The 26,794-nt window shown below is 39.0% G+C and overlaps 1 protein-coding gene across 1 annotated transcript in view; it reads left to right on the forward strand.

Annotated features, from left to right (window-relative positions):
* The window catches only part of LOC114555092 (glutamate receptor ionotropic, delta-2), a 235,516-nt gene that overhangs the window by 135,566 nt on the left and 73,156 nt on the right, over window positions 1-26,794 (forward strand). Inside the window, exon 10 of the mRNA XM_028577198.1 lies at window positions 20,041-20,179. Within this exon, the coding sequence (XP_028432999.1) occupies window positions 20,041-20,179 (139 nt within the window). The remainder of the gene's footprint in view (window positions 1-20,040; window positions 20,180-26,794) is intronic.

A 26,794-nucleotide genomic window follows, 5' to 3' on the forward strand; every position in this document is an offset into this window, starting at 1 on the left:
TGCTCTTTCTTCCACTCTGTGCTCTTTTGTTTCTGTCACAGTTGCTTTCTATCCTTCCCCCTTTTAGTCTCCATTCCCAGAGATCTCACTCCGTCCACTTCTTTCTTACCGCTCACGTGATACAGTCCAGCTGTTACTAGTTCAGCCACATTGCGTTGAGACCTGCTTTCATCCCTTCTCCCCTCTGTACATCTGTCCATCCGCCCACCATAACTCCATCCTCCTTCAGATGTGGAAAGTAACTAAGCACTAGTCGTAGTAGAAAAAGTATATTCATCGATTATTTCCAAATAGAACAATATTGAACTTACAAAACATTAATTATGATGCATTATGATGGATTGAATGACCCAATAACATATTCGTAAATTACATATACTTACCTACATTTCAACCAGCTACAAAATTAGCATCAAGCTAGACAATGACTTTATCGTTCTGCTGTTTGGTGTTAACAGCTACATATGTAGGGGTTCTTAAAGCTTTTTTGCCAGAAGTTTCTGCCTGCTGGCGCCAAAAGCAGGGCCGTGAGAGTGAACTGAAACAGTGAAGTTGCAGGCTGGAAAACCAAAACAATGAGTATAAAGATGCTACAAAGCCCTGTAAAGCTGAAGGGAACTGCAGTGTCCGGTAATAATTCTCCATGCATTCGTCACTACGAGCAACTCCTTTCACATCCGAGGAGTGGAGTAATCCACTGTTAATACAGGAATATTGATTCTAGCTACTTTAAGAAAAGGATCTGAATGCTTGCTCCACTATTGGCACCCTACATCTCCAGTTTAGTTTCAATAATCAATATGGTGACATATGAAATGGCCAAACTATGATTAAATAGTTGAGAATATGTGCAACTGAAATGACGGATTTGGGGTGGTTTAACACCTTTTTCCGCTTGCTAAAATAATAGTAAATAAATAATAAATGCATTAACAAAGTGATGTTCAAGTCCTTGTACAAAGAGTCACATTAAGCAATTGGAAAATGGAAATGTGCCCCCTGTCTGTGTTTTGATTCACGTCACTGGATAGATTTGGGCTTCAACATTAATTACCCTGCTTCTCTCCCGCTGGTGGAGATGGGAGCTGCAGCCACCAGCTAAAGTATTTGTATAATATTACCCAGCATGCTTGCCTTATACATGTCAGGGTGTAATGTATGTGTTGACTCTCACATGCTGTCAACGCTCTCTCTCACTTTATCTTTTTTTTCTCTCTCTATCTCTCTCTCTCTACATTAAATGTTTAATCATGCTGGTTAAGTTGCATGAACAACATGTGCCCTGTTCTGTTGCACTAATGTCGCATTCAGCTGGATACAGCAAAGAGAGAGAGACAGTGACATATAGACACAAAGTTACAGCACAAACACACGCAGGTCAAGGAATTGTTAAATTAAAATACATGTTAACACTCAGATTGTTGTGATGATAGCTGAAGCTCCCATACAATATATATCAGTCAAAGCAGCACTGAAATTCTAACCAGATTCTTTCACCAGGGTCTCTGAGAAGCTGTAGCTAGCAGGGACAGTAATGAGGAGGGTGGGTTAATTGTAATAAAAGCATATTTATTTTGGGCTCTCTGTTGTTAACTGCTTCAGATAAACAGACCAAGTGAACTCCGTTTATTTCCCAGTGAATGTGCTGTAAAGGTCAGGCTTTGTGCAGAATGCAACTGGAATAAACAATAGATGTAATTGCTTCTTGATAGATAATGTGTGCACACTAACTTTTTCTCAGAATTTTAATTAATGTGAAAATTGTTTAGGTATATTTAATGGGTACACATAACATATTTTAAAACTCAACATTATGGATAATAATCTTAGTAATTGCAGTTCTAACCACTCAGGATCAATAAGACACGGAGAATGATGCAACCTTCAACTAGCAAAAGACAAAAGAGAGAAGGAATATATCTCCTGGTTCCATCAACAAAATGCATTGCAGTAAATGAAGCTCTAATTCCCCTCAATAACCCTCAGTCAATCCAAATAATTACAAGATGTATGTAATCATTTATGTTGACAAGGAAACCCCCTCTACCCCCCCCCCCACCCCACCCCCCCAGCAAAACTCCAAACAACTCAGCCAGATCGAAGAATAAAGAAAAGGAGGCACCGAAGACAGGTCAGTCAAAAGAGATAAAACAGCGGGAGAGAGGAGTGCTGCACACCTTGTTAGACACCTTGTTAGTGTTCAGTTCAGTCATTATAGTGGCTGCTGAGGCAGGACTATACAATAATAGAGAAGGTTGGAAAGAAAGACAAACCAACATGAGAGCTGTTTTTATGACTGGGAATAAATAAACTGCAAGGTAGAGAGAGGGGTGAGGCAACAGTAGCTGGCCGGAACAAGCCACAACACATGACATGACACTGCTGTATCTCATTATAGCACAGATGGTTCAAAGGCACAACATGTGATTCAAATGCAAATAAGGATTAACATCACTCTCATTTCATCTCATCTAGTCAACATATCAGCAAGTACTTTCTGCTTGACAGCATGGGTGACCAAGAGCTAACTTTTCTTCCATAGCCTAACACAAAGAAGTGTTTTATGATAAGCCATAGCCGTAAGTTAAAATAAGTCAACATTGACTTTCACACGGGACACGGACAGCGGTCTCCTGGGTGAAAGTTTTGCGTTTCTTTGACTCATCCATCCACCCCGACCTTCTCCCTATGCGGACTTTGTCGCTCATTATTATTCTCCTTCCTACGCGGACCTGTACTACGTCATCTCACAGCACCCCAGTCAGGTGCATCCCATACAGATGCTAAAGCATGTCTTGTGTGTCGATGTCAGACGCTGAGGGCCACTCACCAAGCTGCCCTATTTGGCAAATTGGGAGTGAGAATGTTTTTTTTCAAAAATTAAGGACAAGGTAAAAAATCAACAACAAAAAAGCGTTATTTTAAAAAGATTTTTCTTATCTGCCTGTTTGTAAAGACCTCTTGCAAGAATAAAAACTCACAAACGCATGAAAACTAGCCGACAAACAAAAGATACACAAAATCTGGCGTATGCAGTATTGTGTGACTTAATGGTTGATTAAAGGGGGGAAAAGTTGTATTTTGTGTAAATTGACACAGTGAGTGTGGACATGCTGCCCTGGAGAAAAGGGGGAAGAAGAGCAAGGCGCGATGTGAGAGAGGAGTGACAGAAAGAGAAGGGAGGGGGACATGTGGGTTGCAAGATGTGAAATATTAAGAATGGCAGTGTTAAAATTGAATATGAGTGACTCAAACACAATCACTATCAAGTGAACGAGCTTAGAAATACACGCATACTCCCAGACTTCAGTATGTGTTCATAAGAACACACACACACACACATAAGGGAAAATTGCTGAGAGAGCCATCTGTCAGAAGTTGCACTCAGAGAGGCAGTTTTATTGGTTTGATAGAACACGACACGGTCTGCATGCAGTCACCTATAATGAGACGACAGTACTGTAGCTGCTTGCTGAATTCACGGTGTGTGTTTTTTGGCAAGGAAGAGAGATTAGAGAGCCCTGGATCTCATCTGACTGGCTTTGTATTGTGTCTGTTTGTTTCGTGCAGCATATGTGTTTTTTTTTTTTTTATCAGGAAGATTCATAGTTACTGTAGGTTTCAGTCACCAATAAAAGTTGGAATAGTTTTTGTCTAACTTTTTTCTTGTACCGGTACTTAATTCTTTTAAAATCCAACATCAGTTTGAGGGGAAAAAAGTATTTTTGTGAACACATGCCTTACAGAATGTCCACCACAAGTTTCCTGTTACTAATGCTTCCTTATTCTCCCATGAAGACTGTTCGGGTGAGATATTAATAAATTGTTTCATTTATCACCATTTTTTAAACAACCTTCAGATGTCACAGATTGGCTGTACACTGGTATGTGAAATATCATCTCTTTCTGCAGGAAAAGCCCTTACTTTTGCCCTTCACAAATAAGCATTTCGAAACTGCGCCACATACACATTAACACGTTCACACTAACACACACACACGCAGCCTTGACTGCCCGTTGACTGTTGTAACCCTTATACTATACACAGATTGTATTGATCCACATACAGAAGGCGAGCAGAGAAACACAGCCTGTAAATAAGCTCAAAGAAATTTCTGCTGACTCCATCAATTTTATGTTCCTTTCAACTGTGAAAAGGGAGCGAAAGTGCTGATGAGGCTCGAAGAAAAGAGGAGAGTAGAGGAGAAATGAATATTTCTGTAATAAGTCCAATGTCAAGCAATTTCTGCATATGGTACACACACGCACCCTCACACACACACACACACACACACATTCAGAGCAGTCTTACGCCAGCTATTCTGGGAGGGCATTAGGAAGTTACCACAGTAAGCCATACACACAAGATGCAGACACTCACTCACATAGAAAAGGACAGGGGTTTATCGCCGGCCTCCACACTTGGCCCGGTGCAGTCTGGAACTTCACTGGCTGCTCCACCTTCATTCATTCCAGGCAATAAGAAAAAAGTTTTAATGTATATTTACAAGCGATGATGCAGCAAGTTGTCTCTGAAGGGCATTTTGTAAGCCAGTTTAATGTGCTGCAACTTGAACTCACAAAAATCAAAATGTACAAATCAAACTGACTTGGTGTACGCTTTGTCACATCTCGATTACCCAGGCTAAGTTGACATATCTAGGATAAAAAGACAAAGATACATCTTAATATCCAGACTAGTGGTCTGCTTTGGCAAGAGACCTGAAGCTGTCCTTTACCCATGTCTTAACTGTGCCCAGCCTAATTATCTTGTTTGCCCTACCAACTAGTAGTGACAACATACTTTTTTTACAATCTGTGCAGCTGTGATATACTGTTGCACTAAAGTACCACACTAAATCACAGCTGGGTGTGGTCACAAATACAGACCACACCCAGCTGTGATGTTGGGTGTCAGAGATTTAAGAGACATATTCATTTCAACCCATAAAGGCCAGTGTAGCTACTGTATCTTCTTTTAATTATATGCGTGTTTTGGATACCCTTAAAGCTTTCTTGCTAATAAAAATAATCAGTAAACCTGGCCAACCAGCACCAAACACAATTATCTTAAAATTGTCAATAAGCCATTTCTTTTGGGCTACGTGTTTGGCCGTAACACCACACAAATGCCAGCCATTTACCATCACAAGACACTGTAGCATCTCACAGTAATAAACCATCTACCTAACCTGTTCATATCAAGCCATTAAGCTTAACATTGAATTTCTCCAGTGTTGGCCAGACAAACATGACTGGACAGTCCTACTGTTCTCACAATGAAGAATTTCCCAGAATAATGTGAGATTTTGCAAAGTTTCCTTGCATTTCTTTTTCTTCTTGTTAGCTTTTCGGGCTTATATAGTGCATAGGCTCTCTCTTCTTTCTATTGGCATTGTGCTTCCTACTTGCGCCATATACACATTTATTCAGACCTATTCAGACCACTGGTGCAGCTGCAGATGGAAAGAAAGAATATAATTACTTAATAATTTACATTTGAAAACTGAACAAACGCAACCCAACACCCAACACTTTGTCAGAAAGCAAAAATCGATGCAACAAACTTCAGTGTCTTCCCTTCCCTTAGTCTGCGATAGGAGACACTGTGTCTGTGTTTCTGTTGTCTTATGGCTCCAAATACTGAAAATGTGTGTGTGTGTGTGCCTGTTGTGGTAAGAGGATGAGTATGAGTAGTTGTTTGGGTACAGTATGCTGCTGTCTTTGCACCAGTGACTTTTCCCATGTAGATGTTTTCCAAAATAACATCATTACAGCAAATTTCAAAGCCGAGGAGAGAGAGAGAGAGAGAGAGAGAGAGAGAGAGAGAGAGAGAGAGAGAGAGAGAGAGAGAGAGAGATTCATTTCAATTATCTGTAAAGGCCCATTAAAACACTCTCTGCTCTCCTATTTGAGATGTATTGTAAAACTGTACTGTCTTCCATAGGGACACGGAGGGTGAAATGAAATAATGTTAAGTGTTATCTGTTTCCCCTGACTACACACACATATATACAATATGTAGGCATAAGCACAGACTCTTTCTATTTTGCACACACTGTGTCCCTCTTGCACACAAGCACACATAGCTGATATCTGCATGTGGGCACACTTTGCAGCGCAGCTAAGTGGGGGAATCATTTGACTTTCAATTTTAATTTGCTCCCTTTTTGTGAAATTGAGCCGACTTCCATGAGCTAACCGCAGTAAGTACAGAGCCCCATTTTAACGTCGCCCCTAAGGGTGATTCTGTACAACTTTTCTTTCCCTAGTTGAACTCGTATTTAAGCTCGTATTCCTATTAGACACATTGAACTTTTGTGGATTTTCAACTTAAGTCATGTTCTGAACATGTCGACACTGCAGAGATAGAGTTAAAGACATATTACACTTAAATGACAAAATGGCACTTGCTCTCTGGTCTCTTAAGTGCAGAGTGGCGGGAAGTGAAATTCCAAACAGAGATAAGACAGAAATTCCTCAGAAGAGATGGCAGCCCTTTGTTTACCTCTCCATTGCATCTTAAATGTACTGAACATCTTTATGCTTTACAAAAGGTGCTTTTTGTAAAAATGTTATATGTGTTGTGGCTTGATCCTTCCAAGCACACCAATGTTAAAGTAACATTTTGCCCAGAAAAAACCGCATTCATCAAATGCTTTAATATTAATAAAATGACAAAAGACAAAATAGTGGCATATTTGAAAGTTCTGCAGTGAAGCAATCATCATTTCATTTAGATTTTATTTTCCAAAATTAATTGCCAAAAAAGTTTCAATGAAGTACAGTAGAATATATTTTTTATTTAATCCATTTAGATGAACTCTGGTTTGGTCTCCTGGCCAGTTTGGCTGTTTCTCTCTGACCCTCTTCCTCCCCCACACTCAAATTGGCTTGCTCTTTGATTTCTTCCTATATTCAATTACCAAGATATTTTAAAGATAATGAAGACATTATTTTTTTATTTAAATGATTATTAAAATAAAAGGTTTGTAATCACCAGTAGTATCAGAAATGCAAACCTTTATAGTCTTTCACTGTTTATGCACATTTGTGCAAATGTACATGTGAATATTTATCATTTTCTTTCAACAGTACATGTAATCCATTGTGTGTGTGTGTGTGTGTGTGTGTGTGTGTGTGTGTGTGTGTGTGTGTGTGTGTGTGTGTGTGTGTGTGTGTGTGTGTGTGTGTGTGTGTGTGTGTGTGTGTGTGTGTGCGCGCGCGCGCCTCTTGTGTAAGCATATAATGTGTCTTCAATTGTATGTAACTGTGTTAGTGTGTTACTATAGATGGGTGTCTGTATGTAGAGCACGTCATTACCAACACGGTCCAGAGCAATTTGTCAACATCAGAGGTGAATCATTGCCAATATGAAATATTAATTTGCAATTCATGAATATTAATAACTTTATTGAAGCAATTACCATAATACCAACACTCCTCCAGCACATGTTAAACTTAGTACTAAAGGGAAATAAATTATACACTAAATAATATGGATTTATTCTCTTTATGTAAGCTTTACGTGCACACGAGTTATTAAACTGCCCGCCTCTGAGCGCTGCGTCGAGCTCCACGCCGCTCAGTGACCACACATGAGAATTAGCTTTTAGCTACAGTGTTTCTGGTGCAATATACTGTATATATTGTACATTGTCCCGGTCTGGTAACAAAATGAAATGGAAATGAAAATAATATTGATTTATTCTATTTATATGAGCCTTTTGTGCTCACACAAGAAATGTAAGTGCTGCATACTTTGTAAGCTGAAATATTGATACAAAAAGTGAAAAAATCTGAAAAGTTGATTGCCAAATTTGGTTGTCAAGTTGCTGTTTGCAATTTGTACTTGTTATGCTGAGTGTAATCAAGACCTCCTCTGTCACAATCATAATTTGAGATGACAGTCCTATTACAATCAGTTTAAGTCTCACTTTATCAAAAGTCCTCTTGCTGTGAGAGATAAATGCATTTAGCCAGAAGAGTTACATGAGCTGAAGACTAACTTTCATATCAACATAATCACCCCCTATCAACTTTCTAAATTGATACAATACAGTAGAATATATAATTCAACGTCTTTGAATATTAAATGTTGAGAAATGTTAGCAAACAAAACGAAGGAATAGAGTAATGTAAACACTGACACTACCATTTCTCTCCCCTTTTTAATCATTACCGTTTTGCCTTCACATTTCTCATCCTTTCGTCTAACCCAAACTATCTCCCTGAAACTCTTTTAAAAGCAAACATTCCAGAAACATACACATACGTTGTGCATATGTATTTTGTTTATCATTCTACTGTTTGTTATATAGTTTGTACTTATACATTCCATCATGTTTTGATGACGGTCTAAGGTTGTTATAGGTAATCAGAGAACATGCTGGGAAGGGAGATACCATTAATAGCATCTCAGAATCGTTAACTTCATGCATCTTAGCTCAAATCCACAACATTACTGGCCTACTGGATGCTTATAATGGTGTCGCTTGATGGCTTGAAAAAATTGCTAACCACATGGAAAATCCCTCTTGGCTCTGGCTGATAGCCAGGGATATTAGAGGTGGCACATGTACAATGGAGAGATTGAAGAGCAGAAGTCAGGAGAGGTGCTGGGGGAGGGATGCATGCACTCCGTCACACCTCCCCCCCTTTTTATTCTCTCACCTTTTTCCTCGTCACCCTGGCCCCAACACCGTAATATGTCTGGGAGGGCACCGTCAGTCGAGAGCGATTGAGGTGCTAGAGGAGAAATAGATGGTAAAAAAAAAAAGTCATCAGGCAGTAGAGGGGTATAATCTGAAGTTGTGGAGGTGCTTGCTCAGTGGTGAGATTCAAAGCTTTACAAGAAGGCCACATACATATAAAACCCTCCTGGATGTGCCCGCCGCTCGGCTGGTTTCAAAGCAGCACTCATCTGGAGCTACCTTTTAACTTGAGCATGTCAACAAGGATGGGGGAAAGAGGAGAGGAGGAGGGAAGTGAGAAGTGCAGGGAAAAGAAATGAGAGAGGGAGGCAGGCAGAGAAACACACTAAATGCGTTTGATTCAGATGAGTTGGCTTGGAGAATAATTATGTGCTCCAAACCTGCAGGAAACAACAGTTCCTGTATCTGACTAATTCTTCATCCCTGTTTCTGGCTGTCCCTGTTTATTTCACTCAAAACAAATAAATAACTGTGCGAAGATTTGTGTTTATGTGCTTTTTTGTGAGTGTGTGTCTGTGTGTTTAGCTTTGATTTTGTTCTCCTTGTGAAGCTTCTGAATTTGTTGACTCAAACTAAAAGAAAGCAATAGCAACCAAAGTATAGCCTACATTTTGACTAACCAAAGTTCTTTCAGTCTCAGATTATTTAGTATGCCCCATAATGTTCTGGTAACAATCAAGACTCTCTGAGTTTCTTTGACACCCTGTCTTATAATTTAAAATCATTGGTATTCATGTGGTAATACTGTAGTTATCAGGATTTTCTATTTATTTTTGTCGGAACCTGAGCTTGAATGAGTTCAGAAACCTGGTTATCTCTAACAGTGTGATGTGATCAGTGCCATGCATGCACATATTTATCATAACCTCACATGTCCTGTTGCCTGAAGATGCTGGAAAGTGTTAATTGCATCACTCATAATTGGCAAATACCATAATCTCCAATATCTGCAAAGTACAGAGAATGGGCTCTGTTTTGATTACAATTAAAATGTGTTTTTCTTGTCTTCAAGTGGCTCGACTAACACGCTGAGAGTTATAACTTCAAATGTTTTCCTTGTGCGGAAATCATCTTATTTCTTATTTCCTTTCTGCCCCTTTCACTCAAAGTAGACAAAAATAATATAACATGTGGTCATACAGTATGATTAATCATGTTTAATGTTTGACTTTTGGTTTAATGTTTGACTTTTGATGCAACATTTTGGGGTTTTGATAGTCTATCCTAGGGGTGGGAATCGATTGGCACCTCACGATTCGATTCCGATTCAGAGGCCAACGATTCGATTCTAAACCGATTATCGATGCAACAATTTTTTAATGTACATTTTCATGCGTGATTTTTCAAAATATTCATATAAATCTGAGTTTTCTACTCAGAGTTTGCTAATCACTTCCTAGACAATCAGCTAGACAAAGCTTAGATTTTGACATATATACAGTATTTGTCACACACAAGTTTTAATGAAATGTTTTGTCTACTGAGGTTTTTATTTTGTAGTCATTCAATGCTTAAACCTTAAACACGCTTGTGAGAGTAACCTTCTCTCACAGTAATCTTCCATGTCAGAGGCTCAGTCATGTTTAAAGGTGGAGAATTGGCTTTTTGGAACATGAAACACGAGGTGGTCAGATGTAATGTGATAAAGTAGATGAACAGTGTATGTGTTTTGCCTAATTATTTCATGTTTGTCTTATTAGATCATGTGTATATATACAAAATAAAATTTTCTTTTCCTTTTGGCCATTTTTGTGTGTTTTTTTTCTGCACTCTTGCCTAAACTCTAAGTTGTTGTCCATTATCCCATCCTCTTTCAGTCACTGTTTTCTGATTTGTACTTGTCTGGAGACAGTAACTTTTAAATATAAATCAACACATTTAAAAAAAACATATATATATATTAAATCTTTTTTGCATCTAAGAATTGATTATTTTTCCCACCCCTACTATGTCCTTGACGTTCCACTTCTGGCATTGCTCTGGTGCCGCAGGAAATTCCACCGGATGAATGTATTTTCACTATTTCCGTTTCTTCCCGCTTTCTTTTTTGTTGGAATTTTAAAGCTTTAGTGGGTAACTTTTTTATATTAATGAACATCTGTTACATTCAAGCCATTGCGAAATGAGTTGCTACAAAGCTAATTAAGACTATCAGCTCCAACTCTCTCTGTATTTATCAGTATGGCTATGTTCAGTGACTTTGCCACGCAGAAATTCGAGTGAAAATAATTACCTCTTCTGTAGAGTCCATCGTGTTTTTTTAATCCTCTGGTCCTCCTTGGCTACTAGCAACTGCGTGGGGGAGGGGTGGGGGTGCGTTCGCAATCACGGAAAGCTTGTATCATGTGGACGTGCCGACAGTGTTGTGCCAGAATGCTATGTGGACTAGCCAGACCGTCCTCCGCTCTGCAGCGTGTGGAGGAAGTTCTGGCAAAGATGAATAAGGTAGAACGCTGAATAATGTAAATAAAAATCCTTTGATTTCATTATTTTCATTGATATTACAATCAGAGATGTATAGTAATGAGGTAGAACTACTTTGCTACTGTACTTAAGTACTAAAAGGCTGTATCTGTACTCTACTGGAGAATTATTTTTTTCTCCTACTTTCACTTTTACTTCAGTACAAATTTTTTTCGATGAGTTTAATACTTTTACTCCGATACATTTTTTATGTGCTGCATCGTTACTTGTTACTGTTGTGAATTCAACGCGCTACGGTGTAGGTTACAGTGTGTGTAATTATGGCTACGTTAGCTACGTAAATCCCCGAGATCGTGTCGTGTTTCTTTTCATTACTGCGGTTGCCTATTCAGAAGTCAGAGACGATGTTTGTACTCTTTATATTTAGTTATTGTTGCAGTAGATTAATCTATTCCTGAGTGGTTTCAGTCTGCATTGAGAACTGAATGTTAACCGGTTTACCCTGTAATGTGAAGCTGCTAGTTTATCTGTATTTTGCTAGCTTGCTAACTTTCCACTGTACAACACACATGTTACTAGCTTTTTTGGGGCTTTAATCGCTACTGTGCTGGAGAGGATGTTCATTTTACTTGCACAGTGTGATAATTGTACATTTTATTTCAGTATCTGTTAATAAGTGATTAATGACATTAATGTACCTTTTTTGGGGTTTATTTCAGAAACTTCCTTCATATATCCAGCAATGTACAGCTTGTGACTGCCTGTATATGGACCATCTTACTACCAAGTAAAAAGTTGAACTCTACCTGGTGACTCGTGCTCTCTGATAGGAACCCTGGAGCAGCTAATACACATTATTCAGCGTTCACAGGGTTAAAATCCCAACAGTTACAATTATAAAAATGTTACAAATCATTCCTTGTACTGCTGCTACAGCCAAAGGAATTGTGAGTGTCCTTTAGGCTAAACATTTGAAATAATATAAAAAATATGATATTCAAACTTTTGACTGCTTTCTTTAATAACTACATAACACAGTACTTGTACTTTTACTTTCAGTACTTGAGTAGTACATTTTAAAATAAACTACTTGCAATACTTAAGTACAAAAAAATGTTGAATACTTTAGCACTTCCACTTAAGTGTGGTGCTTAAAGAGCACTTTAACTTCTACTCAAGTCACTTTTTTGATAGAGCTTGTACTTTTACTCAAGTCTGGGTCTCTAGTACTTTATACATGTCTGATTACAATGCAAGTTAAATATGCAAGAATGCAAGTGAAGTGAATCAGTTTGTATTCAGATAAAGAATAATGAGTGATTCTTACCAGTACTGTCAGGGGCGTAGCTCAAAATTCTGGGCCCTATAGAAAGGCATTTTCTATGGGCCCCTCCCTGCATCCACAGCTATTAATTCTAGCATCTTTTTGGGCCCTCTTCACATGAGGGCCCTGGGTACTCAGTCCCCTTTTTCCCCCTGGTCCAACACCCCTGAGTACTGTATGAAACCTACCTTCCAGGCTTTTTTTCCGGTTACTTTTATTGTTATAATTTTATTGTAGCCTACACAGTCAGTATCTGCCAGTAACAGCTTTTGTGTGGATCATTGAGCTACAAAATAATTGTGCAATATTATGCATGAAAAACTACATGACATGACCAGGAATTCAATATCTCAAGAAATGTAAATTCAGCGTTCAAAGCCATATGCCTTTGGCAGCACATTTTTTAATGCCATATGTTAATACTTTTGTTATTCTCTTATGGCGCTTACCCACTGCTAGTTCCAGCTCTTGTCGGCTCGGCTCGGCTTGACTCGGCCCCAGTGCACCGTCCTCCATTTTCCATTGCAGATTTAGTACCGCCTCATGCGTGAGGCGAGCTTGGCTGGTCGTCATAGCGACGCCGAGGGAACACAGAACGTCGAAGGTGTGTCATTTTTGATTCTCGCCATGTGGCTGTTGCCACAGCCAGAAGACAAATTTAGTTTCAAAAGAATCTGGCTAAACTATTTAAAAATGGCGGGTTTGTTCAGGACACCCCCGTCTGTCGCTAGCAATAATGACACAGTTATTAGTGACGATTCTCTCTGACCAATCAGTAGTCTGCAGGTTTTGGAACCTCGACGGAGGTGATACTAAAAAAAAGTACCTGTTGGCAGGTATCAGGGACTTTTTTTCATAATGGAAAAACAAAAAAGGCGAGTCGAGCAGGTACCATGGAATGGAAAAACGCCATTACTTGGAGAAGCTAGTGTTGTCAACCACCACTGGGATTGGTACAGCTGTTAAAACATATAAGATGACTAATCGATCTAATCTGTCACTGACTGAGAGTCTTATCTTTTATGTTCTATTTTACCCCACTAATCTATATACATTCAGATTTTAAAGTAGAAACTGCAATTTGAGAAATGATTCACTCTTTCTTTTTGTCATCTAAAAATGTAGAATCTTTTTTTTTTTTTTTACATTTCCACCTCTGATTTATATTTACACTTACACTGTTTTTGCCACAGAGTCCAACCTGCAAATGGATTGGTAATGGTTTGTTGTGAATCTATCACTGTATTATTTACCCAGCCAAAATGTTCTTCAGCTATTTCAGGGCTGTGAAAGAATAAAATTCTCCAAATTGTAGTAAAAAAAAAGAAAAATTGCATCATTTTGTGGCAAGATTGCAGTGATTGCAACCGGGAGCTGACATCAGCTGAACATATTCCAACTCTCCTTTCCTCATTTAAAAATATATAATGAACTGCTCTAGTCTTCTTTTATCCAAGAATAATGCTGTAACTTTGAAGAGTAGCCTCGGAACAGCTGGCAATGGGAATGTAGGTTAAAAAAAAATGATGGTACATTTGATAGAAGTGTATTTCCAGAGCTGTGGACAGCCATCGTGAACCATCCTTACTGTCTAAAGTTTTAGAAAGGAAAGCAGAGAGAGAGTGAGAGAGATTATTAAAACATGTTGTGGGAAGAGATTACAGAGCCACAAGTCTGCACAAGTGAATGCCTGAAGCACCTCTCACCACACTTCAGCACAATAAACTACTACTGAAGGTGCTTGTTTACATTTCCAGCATGCAGTGAAGAGTGTAGCGGCCACTGTCTATGGGCCATGCAATAACAGAGTTATTTCCAGCAGTTGACAACTTTTGTCTCATTTCCACTAAAACGTTGATGTGTTCCTGACAGAGAGGATACACCTCTCCATTAGGCTGCTGTACTCCTCCCTTCCCCCTCTTCAACGCATTGCTGTCATGCAGATTTTCTATAAAAAACTTGTACATAGCACAGGACTGGCCAAAAGTCAGAGATGTTAAAACACAAGTTGGTAACTGTCTGATTACTTCATGTTGCACTTTGAAATACAGCTTCTTTACTGGTGTAATTATACTAGACAAACTGTATTTAAGGATGCAAAGGTGAATTGTGCTTCCAGCTACAAAATAATTCTATATGTTGACTTATTTTATAATCACTTTCTCATACAGTGTATTGTTGTAAAGGAAAGCTGTAGCTGGTAATCTGTTTGTAAAAAGAAATGTAATTAATGCTAATGGCTTTGTTTCTATATGATACATTATTCAGGCATTTTATGCATAAAAAAAATACATAATACCAAACTAAGAAAATGATAAATACATAATTTCTGTAACTGTATGAAAACATTATGATAAGGACAATCAACACTAATCAGATAAAACTAGTTGATTAAAGTAAAAGATGCTGGAATTTTTAGTTCCTCACCACACAAGTACAAAATTATTTGCATGCTTAAGTTTCACAACACTCAGTCACCTACCAATATGGACACCGCTAACCCAAAGTCAAAGACCAGAAAACGTCAAAAGTTACAAAGATAACCTTTTTTTTTTTTTTTTTTTTTTTTCGCTTTTTGTACCACTTTTTAGACTTGGCCTCTCAGTCACCCCATCAGATTTACTGCACACATACACGCAAGATCAAGGGCATTTCATCCCAATCAGGTTCATCCCTGACTAGTTGTCCCAAGACTGAGGGATGAGGGTCAAGTCCGGTGCTCTCATATATCTGAGGCCTGCTAGATGTCCTTGCTAGATATTTGGGGAGCTTGTGTGTGTGTGTGTGTGTGTGTGTGTGTGTGTGAACCAAGTGCTAGTGAATTTAATACACCGTATTTCTTTTTTTTAATAATCCTATTAAACTACCAAACTGAATTTTAACAGTGTGGTATTACAATCAATAAAGATACCTGCATTATGGTAATTTGGTTGAAACAAATTAATTCAAATTAAACCTTAACATAACTGTAGCATTTGTTCACTACAAGATTTTATAAAAGTTAACATCCCCCCCCCCCCCCTCCCCCTTCTCAGTGACACACTCATCTGTGTTTGTGTGTTCATTAAGCTACTTGAGCCAAAATGCAGGGAGATAGGAAATGCAAATTTAAACAGAGGATTAGAAAGAGGTGGAAGGACTAATTACTAGCCAAACTGCTTAGTGGCCTAGAGTGGGAGACTGCAGCTTGTGTATTGGTGTAGTGGTACTGGGAAGATCTCAGATTTTATGTAACTGTATTTATGTTAAATACAGCATTACTAGAAAATATATATTAAAGCTTAGCAATATGCTTCCCTGGATGACTAAAACAAAAGATCATCTAAAGACTACTACTGAAAAAAAACATCAGCCGATCACAATCAAAAGAAATAAACAGGATTGAAAGATAGCAGGTCTGTCAGGCAGCTCAGAGGCCAGCAATGTAGCAAGTCAATCAGTCACACAGCCAAGGGACCAGACAGCAAGGCTGCCAGCCTCAATCAAAGAAGGCTGACAGGAAGTAAGCCAGCAATTAGGGTTTGCTAATAGTAGTGAAGCAAATGAAGACTATTGGCGACTTGGAAGTCAGGAAAAATACATTAAGAATAATAAACACAGCAACATTGATTTACAAAATGTTTAGCTGCAAAATGGCACATGCAATTTAGATTTAGATTCACCTTTTCAAGTGGGGTCATGAGAAATAGAGAAATGCTGTTTGCCTGCAGCTACAGGGGAGCACAGCAGAGAATGACAAGGGAAGAATGAAGCGACATTGTGGTAAGAATGGAGCGCTATATTGAAGGGACAAAATAGAGTGTCTTTGAAGCTGCCGAGCTGACATCAACACAAGCTGCTTCTTGCTAGCAATGCCTCCTCTAGAAACCATAAACATACACACATGTAAACAGAGACACACACACACCTTCTTACCTTTTGACAGGAGTTTTTCAGGAATGCACCCATAGGAACACTCGAATTGTGCCTTGAAGAGAAGCTTCTTTATTCTAAGAACAGTTACCTCAGTGCATTCACTCAGTTGTCAACACAATCAGCTACTAACCCGAAGTCAGTTAATTTGTTTATCTTGAGCCTTGAGTGAAGTTGTGTGTAAGCAGCAGCATGGCCTTGAGGGCTGCTCAGTCAGAGACTTGTAATATACAGCATACATGTTGGTCAACATTTTATCTTTGTTGTCATGTATCCTCATGATGACGTTGTAGTCAGTTCTGAGAATGGATTTGTTTTTATACAAAACTTACATATACATACATACATACATACTCACATAGATATATTGTTTTATATCTATGCATACTAATGACTCAATTTGCTCACCAACTTGAGGGGTTCGCTGACTGCCAGTGTTCTTCTTCAAGTGACATCCATCTGGGTGAATTCCCCTGTCTGAAAGATGGTTTTGATAGAGCAATATACTGTAGTATGAGAGATGGGCTGATAACACAATACACTGTTTGAAAGTACTCAGTTTATACAATGGTTTTAATAGATCAGTGAAGTGTGACTGTAGGTGCATGTATATATTATGTCCTTTCCTTAACAAAAGGAAGATGTCACTATGCAGCACCTCATTGGACATTTAGTTTTAACTTCCAATGTAGCGCTCCTTTGGTTCAGCTTTCCCCCTGAGGATTGAGTCTTTTTGTGATGTTGACTAGGGGTCACCTAAATGGCCAACTGTAGTTACTGAAACTTGAAAAGTAGTCTGACAGCATGACAGAAACATAAAGAACACAAGCACACCTTACTATTTTTGCAACATTTTAAGAGCTGATGTCTATGGACATTTTGGTACCTTTAAAGTCAAAGCCAGACCAGTGTTCAACTCTTCATGTCAACGGCCTTTCCAGTTTTATTGAGCTTCATGAATCCAAGTTTATACAATATCTTACAAAGATGCCACATCTGTCTTTCACCCTGTCTTTCTCTCTCTCACTCTGTCACACTCTCACTCACACACACACACACATACACACACACACACACACACACACACACACACACACACACACACACACACACACACACACACACACACACACACACACACAAAAGGACTTCTTTTTTTAAGTCTGTTGTAGTTGATCTTGATTTGATTCATTCATGAGAGAATGATAAAACGTCTTAACGTTCTAAGGACTTAACAAAAGTCTTCCCGCCTTCAAATTTTAGGACAGTCAGATGTCGTAACTCAGCAGAGTCATTTTCCCAGCTGTATAAAGATTTTATAAAAGTCACTTGTGCAGCCAGAAATCAACATGAAAAGACTCAACAATAGTTTTTTTTTTTCCTGGTAACTTAATCGGTCCTTCATGGATATTGCCAGTATGAAACCCAAAATCCCTGAATACCTTCTGCGGGTGGAATGATTCACAAAGGTCATGTTTTATAAGCTATTGAAGTCCAAGATACTGTAGTCACGGTTTAGCATATATTTGGACACTTTTGGCAGCCCACGTTATGAGAGAAAAAGCGCCTGTGCCTGCTGGTTGCATTCATTCTTGGAAACGATTCAATTCATCTTCCCCCTGGCAACTCTGCAGTAATTTCTCATGAATAGTTAACTACATAAACGTCATAAAAAATATTATTTACATATGTATTTTTTTTTTTGTGATTTTCTTTTGGGCATTTTTAGGCCTTTATTCGACAGGACAGCTGAAGACATGAAAGAGGAGAGAGGGGAGTATGACGTGCAGCAAATAGCCGCAGGTCGGAGTCAAACCCGGTACCGCTGCGTCGAGGAGTACACCTCTATATATGGGCGCCCGCTCTACCAACTAAGCTAACCGGGCACCCATATGTACTATATTTTAATTGATAGTCTTTTATTCTAGAGTATCTTTCTCTGAAAACTGTGATACAAAGGCAGATACTTTGCATTATTTCCCATATGTAGTATATGTATTTATATGTAAGATTAGAAAGCAGGTGGAAAGTAATAGACGCAAAACATAAAGTCACTACTGAACAGGTTTACAGGTTAGACATTGCACGTTTGTATTGTGTGTGTTTTTGTATCCGCATTTGCATGTTTTCTCTGTTATTTTTTGATCCGTCTGATTTCAATCTAGGTTAGGATACCTGATCAAATAAATGGCACATGAAATGAAAAAGCATGAGTTCATAACCACAGTGCTGTACATGTGACTCTCTGCAGGGAAAGAACCATACAAGATCAACACATTTCAAAGCATGAAAGGATAGACATATGGGAGAATAAGACAGGCAAATATACAAAGGGATTATTTGAACTAAATATATAGAATACAGTATGACGCATTACTCTGCCTTCAGGCTCTTGGTAAAACCTGATGTCAAAAGCAAATGTATTGCCTGAGAAAGATGCAGTAAACCCACAGAGCGAGAGGGAGAGAGATACCAAATTTGAATTCAATCAAATGCTATAAGCAATGCAGAAAATGCCTGAAAAGGAAGATGTAACAAGCAGGAAATACAATGGCGAAAAAGAGAAGGGACACGAGATGAAAGGAACATGGGATTACTTGGGTATCACATACAGTATATTATTGAGTTTGGACTAGAGAAAGTGGAAGAGACGAGAGCAATGTCTGTTGGTCTGAGTCGGCAGTGATCCCCTGCTACAAGGATGAATGAGGCTAATTTCTAACAGGCTGCAATAAAGGCAGTGAGGAACAGCTCACTGGCTGCAAATCAATCATTATTCCGTGCCTTTTTGTGTATGTGTACATTAGGTATGCATACCTAAATGTGTGTATGCATGATTGTCCGTAAGCTTGCATAAATATGTGTGTATAAATAGATAGGACAGCCCACAATCTACCAGAGCAGAATAGAAAATCTAAAGATAAGTGTGTGCCATTTTACTCCATGGTTAATGCATAAATAAATAGATTTTATTTTTTGCAAGCACTAGGGTTAGAGTGACAGCCGTTTTTGAAAGCTCACAGAAAGCCGAGGCAGTTAGCTTTTTACTGTAGCACAAGAAGATTGCAGAGGACAAGGCCATAAAAGCTGTTTATAACACAAGACGGAGATAAAGAGGTTTTGTATGTGAAGACGGACAAGCCACTTTCATTGTAATATGCTCCAGGCAGCATTAAATCCTAATGGGAAGGCTTGACAAGCATTTACACATCCTGTTCGGATTGATCAAGCCATTTTTTTTCGAGATAATTCATTGCAATGGAAGGTTAAGTTTTTTAACTTCTGTCCAAACAGTTAATGCCTGCTGGTGTTTTGAGAGTGATTGTACTGTATATTAAAACATTCCCAGAGTTAAACACGGTCTGCACAGGCCACTTTTACCTCAATATATAAATGTTATCACATATTGAAGATGTATTTTGTTGATGTCTTTCTAGAAAAGCATAGATTGAATTCTCTGCGGTGCCTCCCACTTTATGCCGCCATGTGAATATCAAATCTGTGCCAAAGCATCAGATTAGATCTTTCAGGATGCGCTTTGCTGTTTTAACAGCTTTTCCTCCTGCAGCTAAGAGTTGCTTGTGTGTGTTGACGTGATGCCTTTTTCGTATTTTTGTCTGTGACTGTGCATTTGTTTAACAGTCCTCTTTCTGTCTTTCTTCCTAGGTGGAGAGGTGCCCTACACCACTCTAGCAACAAGGATGATGATGGGCATTTGGTGGATGTTTGCTCTTATTGTCATCTCCTCGTATACCGCCAACCTAGCAGCCTTCCTCACCATCTCACGCATAGAGAACTCCATACAGTAAGTATCCAACGGATTTCTTTTTTTGTTTTTCATTTAACCTTTATTTATACAGGTAATCTCATTGAGAAACAGGGTCTCATTCTCAAGAGAGACCTGTTTGGGACAATACACAACATCAGTTAGAGACAGACAAACAGATAATAACAGTATTCAACATTTTGTCCTCTATTGTCAATAGTGGGAACCGTGCTGGCCTCAAAATTTGGTTTCATGGCTTTAGTTTCTGAAAAACTCTGTGATACAAGAACTGAAACACTTTAACTATTACATTTCACCAGTATTCAGTTATACGTTAAAGCGGCACGTGACATCTACACAGTACAAGCACAATATGTATGCGTGCAATTATACACACACACACACACACACACACACACACTTGTGTTTACTTACACCTATTCACCATAGAGTTTGTGTGTAGCTGTGCATGCATTGAATTGTTTGTAACATGCAGAGACACACTGAAGTCTTCAACCGTGTGCTTTATTGTGTCTCAGTGTGGAAATCCATTCTACCAGGCAGGTGTAATGCATGAGGCAACGCACGCACGCACGCACGCATGCATGCACACACACACACACACAATTACTTCCCTATCCTTTCCATCTATTCTTACCTCCTCCTTCACTCCATTGTATGATAGTAATTTCCTGTCTGCCTCAAGTTTGGAGTGTGTGTGTGTGTGTGTGTGTGTGTGTGTGTGTGTGTGTGTGTGTGTGTGTGTGTGTGTGTGTGTGTGTGTGTGTGTGTGTGTGTGTGTGTGTGTGTGTGTGTGTGTGTGTGTGTTTGTTTGTTTGTTTGTTTGTTTGTTTGTGTGTGTGTGTCTGTGTCTGTGTGTGTGTGTGTTTGTTTCCAATGATGAAGATAAGGAAGATAAGATAAGACAGAGAGAGAGAGAGAATGAGGCCAAGTCTGTAAGAAAGTGTTTCTGAATGTTTCTCTCAGGTTGAAAGCAGAACGTCTATCAAGGCAATTGGCAAAGCTTTCTACCCCCTATACACACACACACACACACACACACACACACACACACACACACACACACACACACACACACACACACACACTTATTTCCCTAAGCTCTGTGCCCTCTGTTTATCTATCCTGTGATAATATGTTTGCCTGCTTCTCTCCTGGTGGCATAAGGAAACGCTCATCTTTCATTGGACTAATCAGCATACTGAAGCATCCGCTATGCCCGGCAGTGCCACAGTTGTGCTTGGCTTCGGAATAAACAACATTTATTTCTCTAAATCTCATCACTATCTGTCTCTTAATTTGTTTCTGTCAGTTTGTCTCTACGTCTTTTTCCCTCTCTTTTTGTTCTTTTTTAGCAGACCTCCTCTCTCTTCATGTGGTCTATTTTTCGCCCTTTATTCCAAGTCCTTCTGTCTAGTTCCTTGGAGAGTATGTAGAAAGAATGACTTTTCTTATTTTCTTTTGTCTATCCTTTTTTTTTATTTTTTTTATTTGCTGTCATTAATGAGTACCTCTTATAGTTTACCGACACATTCAGCATCTATTGGGCTAATTAAGGATTTCCATAAATTTTAATGCATTATCTTTAATGTGTTGACTCTTCTGGGGTCATTAGTGGCATAATTAACAGCAGCATCCACATGGCCTTGGGTCTCCAAAGATGGGTGGTGGGGTGAGTGGTGAGAGGGAACACACCCAAAACAAACTGAGAGGAATCGTAAGGCATAACGAAACCTCAATGGAGAGATGAAGAGAGTAGCGTGTGATTTTGTGATCAGCGTTCACTTTTATCTGATGAATACTAGATTAACATATTATGCAGATGTAATAGAGCAAGTGGTTTTGTGAGTGACTGAGGGAGTGAATTAGTTAAGTATGGAAAAGAGCAAACACGCGAATGCACTGACTGGAAAGGACGAGAAGGCCAGGGAAGGATGGAGGCATCGCTCGTCTCTGTGCCTCAGTTAGCCGTCAGGACAGACAGGGTTTTTAAGTATTAATGCCCTTGTTTCATCCTGAAAATGAAATAACAAGTGAGCGTTCAGAACCCTCTCTGGACTATTTCACGCTTGGATGTTTTTCCTCAATTTCAGTGTGAATCCTTTAGGAAAATAGTGAGGGCGGTGGAGAATGGCAAAGAGAGCAACATACAAAGAGAGAGACAAGAGAGTGGAAAGAAGCAAACAGAGAGAGGGGAAGGGTTTGGGTAGTGGTGCTGAGTTTGAATGAGAAATGGATTTTGGAGAGGTAAAAATGTGAGAAAAGAGAGAGCACCTGTTGAGAGAGCAAAGAGATGGAGCAGAATAATTGGTCAGGATGTGAAGATTGAAAGACGGATGGAGTGTTTGAAGCTAAAAAGATTCCTTTCCTAGATCAATCTCACACAGAATCTGTCATGTGTTATGGTTGCTAATAAAGTCATTAAGGTGTGTGTGTGTGTGTGTGTGTGTGTGTGTGTGTGTGTGTGTGTGTGTGTGTGTGTGTGTGTGTGTGTGTGTGTGTGTGTTTGAGAGAGAGAGTGTGAGAGAAGTGGCTGGTGACTGTTCTGTGTGCATGCATGTCTGTTACATCCCAGTGGTCAGCTAAAACAGAAAAAAATGCTTCCATTTTTTTGCCGCTCATTTGGCTATTTAAAGTCTGGTTATGGTTATATCATTTGGTTATTTGATGTTTTCTAAAGGGCCATGAAGTCAACGTTTACTGTCGCCCTGCCACATTATCGCCCTCTGTTAGTGAAAAAGGGATTGTAAGGCCATTGTCCCTTTGACAGTTTATGATAGCAGTAATGAATGAAATAATGCTTTAATAGTTTAACAGTCGTGGAAAAACTAGCTACTGTAAAAGCAAAGAACACACATATACAGTACAGGCCAAAAGTTTGGACACACCTTCTCATTCAATGTGTTTCTTTATTTTCATGACTATTTACATTGTAGATTCTCACTGAAGGCATCAAAACTATGAATGAACACATATGGAATTATGTACTTAACAAAAAAGTGTGAAATAACTGAAAACATGTCTTATATTTTAGATTCCTCAAAGTAGCCACCCTTTGCTTTTTTTGATAACTCTGCAAACCCTTGGTGTTCTCTCAATGAGCTTCATGAGGTAGTCACCTGAAATGGTTTTCACTTCACAGGTGTGCTTTGTCAGGGTTAATTAGTGGAAGTTTTTCCCTTATTTATAAAAAAAGCAAAGGGTGGCTACTTTGAGGAATCTAAAATATAAGACAATATAATAAGACATATAATTAAGTACATAATTCCACATGTGATCATTCATAGTTTTGATGCCTTCAGTGAGAATCTACAATGTAAATAGTCATGAAAATAAAAAGGAAACGCATTGAATGAGAAGGCGTGTCCAAACTTTTGGCCTGTACTGTATAATGAAGAGATTATAACACATTGCTTCAGGGTGACCAACAATAACAAATAGAAAATAATAATCAATAATAAAACCCCTCTAAATACTTCATTATATGATATGTAGGTCCCAAACTCCTCCAATATTTGCAAATAATGCAAATATAGGCAAAATATCAGCAGCTCCAGAATGTAGCTAGCCATACTCTAAAGACCATGTTGTTGTTGTTGTTGTTGTTGTTGTTTGAGGAAACCAGGCTCTTCAGCGTTAGGGTTCAGTCGGCACAGATTGCTGCTTGTTCAAGTTTGCTCAGGTGTCTCCTTCAGCATCTATTTGTTAAAAGGTTAATAAACTGATCAAGGCTCTACTGCCTTTACCCAAATTAATTTCCCTCCAGAATAACATAGCCAAGATCATCTTTGTCTTTCGGCTTCTGAAGAAAACAAAAGCCCATCCTTTGACTCTCCGCAAGGACTTACGGAATACTTTTCTTACACCTGAGGTGGCATAGCAACCGTAGTCACACCAACAAAAAAAGATAAATATGCAGCTAAAGAAACACACTCACTAAGTTGTATGCAATGTTCCCCTTAAAGGTTACAATGTTTTTAGCCTTCCTTAAAAGCAGTGTATAACCAGTAGCTTTCACGAAGATGACCAGATGACCAAATATGCAGAGACAAATATGTACACACAAAGATCATACACACATATTGTATACACTGATAAACATGCAATCACACACACACACACACACACACATACATACACACACACACACACACACACACACACGCACACATATATTCAGCTGCTGTTCACTCCATTTTTTTGCTTATTGGTCTGCGTAGGGGTAATATAATAGCAAAATGAGCTAGCATACACACAAGACAGAAAGGCAAGTGTGTGCAAATGCATACACACGTACACACATAAGATTTGCATAAAACATTTCCAAAAAGACAATTAAAGCACATAATTCATATATGCATATCTCCATAAGACAACACACACATAGTAATACATCTTGAGACAACCAATATCTGTGTTTTTCTGATTAAATTCCAGACATTTCATAGCGTTGGAACGAAATATTGTAAACACCTCGTGCTATCTTTGTTTTTGTCCACTCCTCCAAATGTTCCTTCTTTTTGTCCAATTTGGGAGCATAACTGGAGGTGGAGTCACTATGAACCCGGTTTAATTAGGATTTTTTTTTGTCTCTAAACTCATCTTTAAGACATGACAAATTACTCCCTGTGCCTCCTACACATGCACACACCATTAAATAACAAGCCCAGAGTTACTACCCAGTGAAACCAATTCACAAAGGGGGAATACTGGTCAAAGAGTGTGCTGACAGGCGTACATATTCTCAGGGGAGTAGTGGGGAGTTGAGATTATTAAGGCCAAAGATTAATTGACGGCAATAAAAGATTCATGTTCACAGCAAAGTTCATTAAAATCTTTAAAGTTTTTTTTTTTTCTTTTCTTATTGAGCAGGTCAGAGAGATAGTTGAAGAGGGATTGAGAGATAGATTGAAACTGCAAGAGCTGTGACCCCAATAAGAAGTCTGAATGTGTTATTTTGGATGTGTGTATCTGTGTGTGCACTGCAGCCTTGCAATAATGCAACCAGTACCTACTTATATTTGTGCCCATTGTTAAATGTGCTTTGTGGGTGTATTACAACTGAATTAATGAAGTAAGATACTGTACACTGGTTGTTCTTCATTAAGCAGGACAGGTTGAGAGTTTTTGTGCATGTTTTGTTTCACAAATATGTGTCTCTCAAATCCATGGGTGGTATGTAGCAGTCATTTAACAAACAAACAGTAATTAGTTCCTGTAATGGTTCTCCATTACATTTCTCAGCGGCCAAACTCTTTAAGAGGCAACCCAAGCACTGTTGCGTTATAATTAACAATAGCTTGTGTATTTCCCCAGAGGTGGCAATTTATGGGTGAGGGGTAGAGCGAGAGAGAAAGGACGAGAGAGAGAAATAAGAAGAAAACAGACTGACTTGTGTTTGTTTTTTTTCATTTCAACTTCTTTGTTGGTGTCTCCGTTTGTGTTGATATAGTTGTAGATATAAACTGTGTGCAGTTAGCCAAGCCATCTTGCTCAGCACTGTGAGCTAAGCGAGTGCTGCTGTCTTGACTGCTTTCCACCACCATTTGTCTTACAATTGTTGGTCATGGCCAATTCCCATTTTTTCTATTTGTCAGTGTCAATTAAATGGTGCTGCCAACTCCCACTGTTGGCCCATGGAGAGTTTACATCCATATTACTCATTTATGGGGAAGAGAAAGTGAGAACCATACAGCTGGCCACTTCATAAAAACTGTCCAATGCCCTCCCTAGACCTACCAAGACAGTTACAAAGGCTTGTCATTCACTATGTCCCCTCAAGCAAACATAAGAGTGCCAAGCCAAAAACACCACAGTAAGGCCGGCTGCACACTGGCTGCATGGCATGAGCGTGGTGTTTCTGTAGCGTGTCAGTTGCATGGCAGCTGCGTGGCGTTTTCTATGTCTTTACACACCAGAAACGTGTCTGACGCGGCGCAGCTGCTGCTAGCCTTGTCTGTACACATGTATGTTTCCCATTGATAAAATGAAATACCATGTTAAACATAAATATATACTGATTTGATTACAGCAAAGACAACGTTGGCAGTACTGACGCCGAAATAGGCAACAGAATTGACTACTGTTTTGACAGGTGCAATATTTGAAAATCGATAATTATTTATTATTATTTTTTTAATTACATTTATATCTGCATTTATGTCAAAACCTACAGACTTTCAAACAACAATCAAAATGTCATTTATTAAATGGATTTGTGTCAAAATGACATATAAATTCTTTTTCGTATTTTGAATGGAAACACTTCCAACACACTTGCGTGTCGCGTGAAAAATAGGCGTCGGTCCTATTTCTAGCAGGCACGCGTTTTCGGCGAGGCTCAAGCCGCGCCTGAGACGTGCGAATCACGCAGGCAGTGTGCAAGCTCTAACCTGTTAACATGGGAGCCAAAATAAAAAAACGGACACACCACGCAGCTGACACGCTCACGCCACGCAGCCAGTGTGCAGCCGGCCTAAGGGATTTAATTTAGATCATTTGGGTGGGCAAATGCCTTGCTTCTTCTGTGTTTGTTTGTTTGTATTTTTACTGGCTGAGGTATACAGTAGAGGTCTCAGGGTAATGTGATTGAGTAGAAGACTGAAACCCTTGTGTAGTGTCCTTAAGCAAGGC

Source organism: Perca flavescens, chromosome 5 (assembly GCF_004354835.1).
Source record: "Perca flavescens isolate YP-PL-M2 chromosome 5, PFLA_1.0, whole genome shotgun sequence".
Lineage (NCBI taxonomy): Eukaryota > Metazoa > Chordata > Actinopteri > Perciformes > Percidae > Perca > Perca flavescens.